The sequence below is a fragment of the Pollachius pollachius genome (genome assembly GCF_949987615.1).
Source record: "Pollachius pollachius genome assembly, chromosome: 2".
Classification (NCBI taxonomy): Eukaryota; Metazoa; Chordata; class Actinopteri; order Gadiformes; family Gadidae; genus Pollachius; species Pollachius pollachius.
This window is the reverse complement of record NC_136935.1, coordinates 4,811,105-4,821,935: the sequence shown is the minus strand read 5'-3', so window position 1 is coordinate 4,821,935 and position 10,831 is coordinate 4,811,105. Positions and strand designations below refer to the sequence as shown.

General features: G+C 47.7%; 1 protein-coding gene across 1 annotated transcript in view; it reads left to right on the top strand.

Annotated features, from left to right (window-relative positions):
- Nucleotides 1-1,051: 1,051 nt before the first annotated feature.
- pde10a (phosphodiesterase 10A) overlaps nucleotides 1,052-10,831 on the top strand; it is a 38,569-nt gene continuing 28,789 nt past the window's right edge. Inside the window, exons 1-2 of the mRNA XM_079758803.1 lie at nucleotides 1,052-1,181; nucleotides 10,536-10,667. Of these exons, the coding sequence (XP_079614929.1) occupies nucleotides 1,118-1,181; nucleotides 10,536-10,667 (196 nt within the window). The 5' untranslated portion in view covers nucleotides 1,052-1,117. The remainder of the gene's footprint in view (nucleotides 1,182-10,535; nucleotides 10,668-10,831) is intronic.

Sequence of the window (10,831 nt, the reverse complement as noted above, 5' to 3'; positions counted from 1 at the left end):
ATAGATTAATTTTGCAATACACTCACACTCTGTATCCCCCCCCCCCCCCCCCCCCCACCCACTCTCTCTCCCAAGAACACACTGTACAATCTCTCACTCAACACACACACACACACACACACACACACAAACACCCCCCCCACACACACACACACACTGCAGACTGTGAGGTGAATGACAGCGTATGCCTGTTTGACGTGGGTTTCATTCTTCTTATCAACATTAATGCTTGGCACTAGTCGTGCCTGGCAAACTGTAATTTCTAGATGCTTTCACAGTTGGACATGGACAAGGTGGCAGGACTGAATCGAGATGCTTGCTCTGACTGTGTTTACAGAAGCTCCTTACACCACTTCTCCATTTTGCATCTAAGCACCGTGCCATTATGTTTCTTCTGGGAATGCAAATAGTCCCATTCATTTCGGCTTGTTTGCTTCGTCTGGCCCGTCACTGAACGCAACGGTATCGTCGTGTCCTTGCTGTGGGACGTGGACGGTGTGTCCGTAAATTACTAAAAGGAAAACAGTTCCCATCTTTTCCACTCTCCTCATCGACCGGGTTAAGTCGTTTTTTTTCTCCTCTGCCTCGTTTCTCTGGAGAGCATGTGGCTCTGCTCCGTGCGCGTCGACAACCGGGAGCAGAGCAGCAGCAGCCCGGGACTGGGCAGCAGCGTCGACGACGCCACCTCTGCGGATCCTCGTGTCTCTCTCCGCGGCGTAGTCGCCTCGTTACCGCCGTCCGCATCCACGGACGCCGTGCCGAGGAGGCGGACCGTAGTTTAGCTACACCTCGGCGAGTGGTAGTGGTGGTGCGGTGTGTGTGTGTGTGTGTGTGTGTGTGTGTGTGTGTGTGTGTGTGTGGGGGGGGGGGGGGGGGGGGGGGGGGTGCTTGTTTGTGTGAGCGTGTGTGTGTGTGTGTGTGAGGGGGGTGGGGGCAGATCGCTCCTACCGTAGCCGTGCTCACGGCATCGTACCACTCAGGCGTCGACCACTAGGACTCCTTCATCTCAACGCATTCTGGACGTTTCTCTGTTTGCAGCTGGGCTGCCGAACGCACAAGTTTGATCCGCGGCGCGCTTCTCTCCGTAGCTTCCCCCTCTTTACGCTCCCGGTCCGACATGGAAGATGGCCCGTCTTCAACAAGCTGTTTCAGAAGGTTAACGGACTGTTTTCTTGGTGCAAGTAGGTACTTTGATTTACACTTCAAATGATAAGAGTACAACTTTAAGCCCGGCACACCGGTATGTATAAGCGAGGAGACGTGAGTGTATTTCAGGGGGGATTGTTCACTGGATGTTGTTCCTTGCCGGAGCTTGCTCAACCGTGTGACATTAAAACAAGCTAACGCTGGCCGTATTTCCTTCACCTAAACGCGGGCGAAAGTTGGGCTATTTAGACGGAGATCTGCTCAACTTTAGGGATGACAGATGGGGAGCAGAGCTGGACTAGAACATGGGGTGGGGACGCTATAGGACGGTGTGTACACTACCACGTTTGTAGACGGGTCAGTAAAACGCATGCCTTCATTTGGGGGTAAAATCCGCCAAAACGGGCTCATGAATAGCTCGCCTTGAGTGGATGATCGGAGCGGGAGGACGAGGGGCAGATCCTGGGTAAGACATGGCATCAATAAGCCAGGTCTAGACAGCGTGCACGCGTGCCTCCGTGCACCGCTGCGCACAACTCTGGCTACACTTGGCCATCCGTTGTACAAATTACAAATCAACTGTAAAGCCATATAGTTATTTTTTATATTTTTTATTTATTAGAAAATATGCTATTGTTTTTGGATAACAATGGATAACAATGCGCGCTATGGTTTAAAAGTAGATTCTTAATGCGCACTGGTAAGTGGACAGTTAATGCTCCACTTTGGTTAAATACAATTATCACACGTTTTTGTGATCATATCTGTACCGTGGTGTGCACTTCGGTTGAACCCTGTTAAACCAACCGTAGGCTGGCCAGTGGTCGAATGGCACCTCGGTTGACCTTTTCTGGTTGCAAAACCGTGATAACAGCTTCGAGTGTGTCTTTGCTCGATAATGCCAAAGCATACGCATAGCAGTAAACTGTGGTCATGGAATGCATTATGGAGATATGCAGGTATCCCGCCCGCACGAATAGGCCTACCAAAAAAGGACAAGAATTTAGGGTTTCAGAATGCTTCCACTGTTCTAGCGTTTTCAAAGCAACTGTTTGTGAGGTGAACCGTAGGCTCCAGAGGTCATCATAGTAACGTGGAATAATAATGACCGCACAGGCGTATGGGAGTAAACATTAACTTTTTTATTTATTTGCATACACGTCATTCAATCATTATCTAATGCTCCAGTTCCGTGTATTACTCCTTCTCCGCTGTGTTTTGGGTTAGGTATAGCCTGTTGCCTATGAACGCCGGCAAAAGGACATTTTCTAGTGTTTTTAATTAGGCCATTGGCAGTTTGCCTAATGTACAATTTAGAACATCATTGTAGAGTTTAATACTATCCTAGTCTTTAAAAGGTTATTGGCAGTCTTTGATATGAAGCTACACAAACTTAATGGACTATATGTCGATACTTATGTAGTCTATATACCCAAACTCAAGGTTTGCAATATATAACTTCCCTTCTTTTAAGTTTATGACCTTATTTATTGCTTTGTTTGGATGATAAAAAAGGGTTATATCTTTAAAAAATGTTGGTGTGTGTGTGTGTGTGTGTGTGTGTGTGTGTGTGTGTGTGTGTGAGTTACCCTCCTGTCCCTGTCGTAATTGTTCCCATCTGTGTTATTTCGTACCGTGCTTATTGCAGAAACTTAAGTTTGAGCGGTGTTGTTCGAGTCCTGTGATAATAAAGCCTGTTATTATTCACACAGTGTGTGTGTGTGTGTGTGTGTGTGTGTGTGTGTGTGTGTGCGTCTACATTCTTGTGTGTGTGCATCCTTTTTTTTTTAGAGAGAAACTCAATGCCCAACATATCTGCGTTATAGTTCAGGCTGCTCACTTTTCTGTCAGCCCTGATGTGATCTTTTAGGCATTTTATCAAATCCAATTGAACATTGAGGAATTACTTAACGTTGTGAAGAAAGGTGCATTGTCTGGCAGGATGTGTTCCTGCCGGATATTTCCTGCTGCACCGCATGGCATCTTCTCCCTGTGTCGGAGCGAGCCAGGGGTAGAGTCACTCCAAGCACCTAGGGGCCTCTCTGGACACACACGTACAGCGTGAGGCCCACGTCCACTCCCTCCCAGATCGTTCACCCCAATCAAGCCGGCGGAGGTCCACACTCAACCGCTTCACACGGATATCGATATTCGCCGCATAACCCCCGGCATCTACAGGCGGGGAAGAAAAAAGCGTCACGTGACGCACAATGGAAAACACAACAGGTCGTCTCGTCGCTTGACGTGAACCGTTCATTGTCGAGCGGCGCTCCGATACGAACGAGCTGGATCGCCGCCGGGTCAGTGTGGGACTGGGAAGAGGTTCCCACTCCGACCGCCCGCTGACCTCCCTGTCAACTGGGAAAGAGGGGATGGGAAAAGGGCCGCATACAAGTGGACCTTTTTTTGGTCCCCCCTATGATGGTGGCTCATAGAGGAGCACAATGTCGGGGAAGAGCTGGGATATGAGCCAGGGTCTGTGGTTCTCATCACCACGTCCCCGATGGCCTGTTTAGCTGGGGCTGCAGAGTTCACTGTCGGTCCAGATGTGAAGCAGGGAACATGAGCGCGTCGATGATGTGTGCTCCAGGGTTGTGTGTGTGTCTGTGTGTGTTGGGAGTGTGTGTTGGAAGTACAGAGTTTACAGTGTGAGGGGGAAATTATGCTGACTCCCAAGAAATCCGCTTCGGCCCGCACTGCTAGGGCACTTTATCATCGGCTAGGTTCGTAATCTATAACTGGCACGACGTACTTCAGATGAGTATAAATAAACGAGTATCAAATGGGTACTCTGAACGCCATCCAGGGGCTGTTGTGGATTCCAGTGCCACCGGCTGTAAACTCACAGGTCTAGACGTTAAACAAGAGTCCCCCTTATGGAATCGCTACTTATGGAAATGGGCGACTATGTAGGTATCTATGTTTGTGGACTTGAAGGGATGAAGCAATTGTTATAGCCAGTAGGTGCACGCAGCAGCGCTCAACATAGAATGCATGTATGTTCTTTTGGTAGAAAACGACAGACCTGTAGCCCACCGGTTGCTTTTTGGTGTAACTTTTGTAGCATTGGACATTTCCGTGTGGAAAAGTTGGACTATTGACGATGCTGGTCCCGGATACGTGTTGTCCATTGGTCCGATTTTTAAAAAATGGCGTCAATGGTCCAACTTCTCTGCAAAATATTTCGGGGTAACAGAGCTGATGTTGTGGACCCGGGGGGGGTTCCCCTTTAACGCTTACTTCATAGTGGTGTTTCTCTGGTACCAAGAGGAGCTGGCCTCTCCGGGGCTCGGGTTCTGAAGGTGGACCTGATATGCATCTCATCACAGTGGAAGCGCTGCAGCAAGCCTGCCACCACACAAGCCAATCAAGGGGACATGGCTTATCTGCATGTCAGCCACCCATTTATATCCCCCACCCTGTATGTCTAACGAACTGGACCCTGGCAGTGGAAATAATGCAAATTGCATTTCCATGGCAATGTCTCTCACTCAGCAAGGGAGGTGGTAGCCTGCATGTTTGTGCAGTGCTGTTTGTTTTCAGAATTCAGGGGCGTGTATCTGCAAGAGCTAATGCTAATGACATTTTCAAAGTCCAGATCATCACATGGGCACATCGCCATACAATGAAGGGCAGGTAGAAGAGTTGCAGCTATTTATGTAGCATATAGGTGTACACTGTATTATAGATGAAACTTCAGCAACAATGAATATAGTTTTGACCTGACTGACTGATTTTGCCTGATTTCATTTCAGTGGAGAAAGCTTACCCTAAGTTACCTATGCTCTAGTGATGTACACATCGAATACCCTGAAGCCTAGACTCTGTATTAACAGCAGCTTCCAACAGAACCTGTATGTCTGGCCCTGGGATAGTTCTGTAAGATTCATGATGGAGAGTGAATAAAGGGGTGGCGAGGCGGTCTACGTTGTGTGATTTTAATTATACTTCAGCCGATACGGTCGGCTTTGACCGATCGATCAAACCAGTGTTTCCCCCAGCAATGTATGGTTAAGGCCGCCTTAACAACAATAGGGCCCCGCCTTGACTACCAATGTCTAAAAATATATATATATTAGAAAAAAAAAATATATATATATTATTATTATTATTATTCTTTTTATAAATCATTTTTAATTATGCATTAACAAAGTAGAAAACTCGTAGGGAAAGAAAACATACTTCCATCAGGTATAAAAAATAAAGATAAATAATGCATCGGTAATACTATCACACCTCAATGGTCGTGCCATAAAGCTTTTTGAATGGAATTGAAACAGAGACAAAACCTCCCCCCCCCCCGCTCCTTGACCACCTTGACTAAGACATTTTCTGGGGGAAACACTGCAAACTTTTAAAAAAAATAGTTGGTCGGGGCTTTGTGACATCTATGGAGAACCAGAACATTGGACGCTGTAGCTACAGGACTGGGACTGGGAGCTTTGGGAACTCGACCCCACCCAGGATTGGACGCCTTTCTCGTTCTGATTTCCTCGTCTCATTACCCCATTCACCTTTGGCCACAAGGACTTAACCACAGTGTGTGTGTGTGTGTATGCGTGTGTGTGTGTGTGTGTGTGTGTGTGTGTGTGTGTGTGTGTGTGTGTGTGTGTGTGAAAATGCATTTCACAAATGCGTTATACAGGCCAACACGTTCTCCCCTCACCGTCTCCCAATCTTCGGCAGACGGATGAATAATAGCGTCCCGATAACAATAATAATAGTAGTTGTTCTTATTATCCTGATTAATGTTGATGAAATCCCCCATTCCTCCCTTGTTTTCCCCCCCGTCCACCAGTGGTAGAATGTCAGTGTTTGGGATTCAGGGGATCAATCCCTCCCATAGATAAGAACCACATGCTCTTCCTCCTGGCATGGGAGTCCCAGACGGATCTGCTGACGCACAAGCCGCACACACACACGGTGCCTCCCACTCCATCCCCTTCCTGCCTCAGCCTCATGTCAGGAAAGTAAAAAGCACTGCACTGGCCGCGTGCCCTTGACTCTCAGCCAAGCCCCTTTCTCTCTCACACTCTTACGCTCTCCTTTCTCTCTCTCTCTCTCTTGCTCTCTCGCTCTCTCGCTCTCTCCATCCCTCTCTCTCGCTCCATCGCTCTGTTCTCTCTCGCACGCTTCTCTCCCTCGTCTGTATTTATTGATCGATGTATTTATTGATTCTGTGCACATCACACAGGGAGGGTAGGAGGGAGGGGGGGGGGGGGGGGGGGGGGGGTGCAGGACAACTCCCACATTGAACATCTGCTGTTGCCGCTGCTGTTGCTGCTGCCACCATCCTGATTGGCCGATGGGGCTCGATCTCATAGCCGAGTTATCCAGCCCGGCGTTCACCCCGATCAAAACACAGAATACAACGGGTCCGCGGCCCCGCGGAGCTCGGGTTTGGTCGGTGCAACTTTGAACAGCTTGGCGACAACTTTTGCTTTTTCATTTCATACGACATGTGTTATGAGATCTCTTTCATGGGTTCTGTCAGCTCTTCTACGCGACGTTAAAGCAGCATCAGATATCTTGACCTTTAAGAATGAGAGATGAGTTAAGTGCTTGGGGCGGTTTATTCTTTTAAGGGCTGTCGCACTCTGTTTTCACGACTAAAGTGGCTATCTGTACATTTTCTCATGTACATGTCTCTGCATATCTTTTACGAGATATTATAGGGAAGACCTGAATCAATAATCAATAAGATAAAAAAGGTCTCGTATCGGGGCTCTCTTTGCTATAAAAAAGGACCCTTGTATGAAGGCATATGGTACATCCGACTCTACACACTTTCTATTGACAACTGTAAGCTGCACAATAAAGAAAATTGATATATACTTTGAAATATCGATGAGTCAACGATAAACTGAGCCCTTTACCTCCAAAAACGACGAGGTGGAATTTCTTGGAAACGTGTAGGCCCTAGGTCTTGCAATGAGAATGAGGGTGTTGGGATTTTGATGTTGATGCCACTAGATTGACACAAGAGCCCCGGTAAACATTGGTTTTGATGCCTGTGTGCAAGATCACGGTTTCCCAACCCAGAGTATCTATGGAGAACTTTGTATCCGACAATGCAGAGCCTAAGGGGTGACCCAGACAGACGGCTTCTCTGGGTTTGGCATTCTCCAATCCAGGGGTGTGGTGCACTGTAGTCAGGACAAGTGTTATCCAAGAATACCTCACTGCATGGACTCAAGCCCTTGTTTTTCACACAGGAAACCCATGGTTGACTCAGTCTGAGCAGGCCAGGCCAACTGGGGTTTAGCCACTCGCAAAAGACGCTGCAGATTGATGCAAATAATAACACAGAAAATACATCCACTTGTGGTATAATACGTGTCAATTGAGTTTTCCAGCGCAGGCTATTACTGCAGAATACGAGATGTGTTTAACTCTGGTTTTAAGACGCTGTGTAGATGAAGGGGTGCCTGCCAAAAGCCCCAGAGTTGTAAACTTTGAAGTATTCTTGAATGCTAGGAGTTAGTGTGCTAGTGAGCGCATAAGTGAAGGCTTATGTACTGTTGATTTGAAGAGTGAATACATTTACATTAAGGGCATTTAGCAGAGGCTTTTATCCAAAGGGACTTAGAAGCGACTTATAAGATGCTAAACAATGCTAAGTACTATTTTTAAGTGTAAGGACGTACAACATACAATAAGTGCGTACACTAGGTGCCAGGACGTACACCATACAATCCTTTACCTTACTTTATATTGTTATAGTGCTTTGTTGTAACGTTATCATTTTGTTTGGGATTTTCCTATTTTTCGAACTTTGGATAATCCCAATGAACCCAGTGTGTCGACTTTGTCATCGCCAAAGCCTTCTTTCCTTGGCATGTACCGTCTTTACAATATAATGTCACACGGGTTCCACAACTTGCGGGAAAAATACGATTTTTGACATTTAATAGGAAATCTAACAAAAAACTTCCCCCATGTCTTCATCTGGGCTGACGCCATTCCTCTGAAGTAGTGCTGGCCCCCGAGAGAAGGAACGTTCTGCTGAGGTTTGTTGAGCAAGTTCAGGGCAGTTCGCTGACCCAGTGCGCCCCTCTTCTCCTACTCCTCCTCCGTCGTCTTCAGAAGACGCAGAGACGTCCTGAGCTCATGGGGTTCCTCAGGGGTTAGCTAGCATCCAGGGCCACAGCATGTGGTGCTCGCCAGTGGAGCTGTTGTACCCTGGGAGAGACCCCTGGCTTCCTGGGGCCACCGTTGTCGGGAGTGTAGGAAAGAGACGTTAAAGAAATAAGTATAAGAAAAAGCAGGGTCTTTTTGGTTAAACGAGAGAGAGAGAGAGAGAGAGAGAGAGAGCGTTAGAGAGAGAGAGAAGGGAAGACAGAGAAAGAGATGGGGCGGGGAAAAGGAGCTGTAATGGCAAAAAATGATTTGGGTCAAACTTACCATAATCAATCAACAAGCAACTAGAAGGATGGTTGTTGGAACTAGTCATCACTGATGATGTATCACTCTTCCTTAGTCCTCCTGGGCATTGCATTAGGTTTGTGATGAAGGAAGGGAATGATTCACATCAGAATTTTACATTCACCAGCTCTGCTTCAATTTATGTGAAATAAAAGGAGTCCATCTTGTGTATCTCTCTGTGGGAGTATATAGAATTCCCCCGACACGTTTCTATAATCAACGACTGAAAAGTAGCATTCCAAATATGTAATTTAATACAAATTACCTCCAAAAAATTCATTCCTTTTTAAAGTTTCAGTTGGAGTAATCACAAAAAGATGCCTTATTCGCGTTTGTGATTGCCCATGTCACCACAAACACGGGGACTGTTCTGCACATTGTTGGGGTTTATACTTTCTGCCCCTATCCGCGACCCGAAACGGGTGTATACGCGGGGCGCTTTAAGACAGGACAGCCAGCTGCCATCATGGCATGAAGAAATAATCACGCTGGAGAAAATAAGTGCCTTTTGTGCGCGACCGCACTCACCCTACCCCCGCCCTCCTAGAGTTGTGTGATTTGTTAAGCCACACACTGCTAACTTGCGTCAGCAGCACGGGCTGGGAGTCTTGTGAGCCGTTCCACTTAAGAGGAGCTGCATCCCGGGGCGGTTGGCTAGTCAATCACCACCCCACCGCCCCGCTACTCTGGCTCACTCACTCAGCCCTACACACTCGTAGCCCCCCCATCTATCCAGAGACGGTCTGGAAGGATAAAGCAATGTGAATGCTGGTCCTTTCTGGGTCGGGGGGGAGGGGGGGGGGTAATCCTGAGGGTGAGGGATAGGTCAATAGGTTAATAGGTCACAAGGGAGTCGACGAGCCCTGACTTTGAAACATGCTGCTGCGATCGGGTCCCGAAACCGATGAGTACATTCTAGAGGAAACCAAATGAACCAGATGGACCGGTTAGCGGGTCACCGCTGATTGTGTCTTGGAAGTGGTTTCTGTCTTTGGCCTGGTGACACTTTGGTTTGTAACTCTGGGCACTTTAGAGATGGTGAAATATCTCCCAAGATCCACCGGGATATTTTCGAAAGCGTAAGTGAGTGAAACGGCCGATAGCGATCGGGCCTGTTTCCCATTGTAGGCCCACCAGGGTCGATGTATTTCCCATATCCGTTAGCCTGGTCCTAGCCCATGCCGCGGCTATCTCGGCTAGGTAGCGTCGACGCCACCGGCTGCATTAAAGGATACTTTCCCCTCAAAAAGTGGTCTGCCAACGGCCCTTTTCTACCACAACAGAGACAATAAACAGCATCACTTAGTGAGGCTCTGGAGAAGCTAATTGCCTGTAAAGCACAATCAAGTCTTTTATCCTGTGCTCTGCTGGGCTGCGCTCCCAGGAGACGAGCCTTCGCCGGAAGCTCTGTGGTGCTAGTGTGTTGCTAGCTGGAAAACCCTAGCCAGATTCAGAGGTTAGCCTGCTAAGCTAACACTCAGGGAGAAAGGAGGAGAGGCTCAGTGCTCGTGGAGTCCTTGACAAGGACACACGGAAGACATGTATTTATGTCTTTGTGTTTATCCAGGTTGCTTTGTTTAATGGACGATTCGATGGTGTTACTAGCTTGTGGCATTGTTGTCAATGTGTGTGTTCTGATGATGTTATCATTATGAATTTCTTTGTCTTATATTTGTTTGTGTGTGTGTGTTTGCGCGCGCGTGTGTGTGTGTATATGTGTGTGTGTGCGTGCGTGTGGGTGTGTATGTGTGTGATTGTGTTGTGTACCATGTCTACGTGTGTGTGTGTGTGTGTGTGAGAGAGAGTGTGTGTGTGTGTGTGAGCGTGTGCGCGCATGCATGTGTGAAAATGTTTGTTTTTGTGTATACAATGTCCATACATACGTGTGTGTGTGCGCGCGTGCGTTTACGCGGGCTTTCGAAGGAACGTGAACACTAACGCTGTTGTGTTTGTGTGGACCTCAGGTTTGACGGATGAGAAAGTGAAGGCGTACCTCTCCGTCCACCCACAGATGCTGGAGGACTTTGTGTTGGAGAGTGTGAGCGCAGAGACGTTGGACAGATGGCTGAGGAGAAAGACCAGCAGCAGGCCTGCAGGTACACACACACACACACACACGCATACGCATTTGCACACGCACGCACGCACGCTCGCACGCACGCGCATACATACATACATACATATACACATACATACACACACATACACATACACATACACACACACACACACACACACATGGATGTGTAGACACACTTTC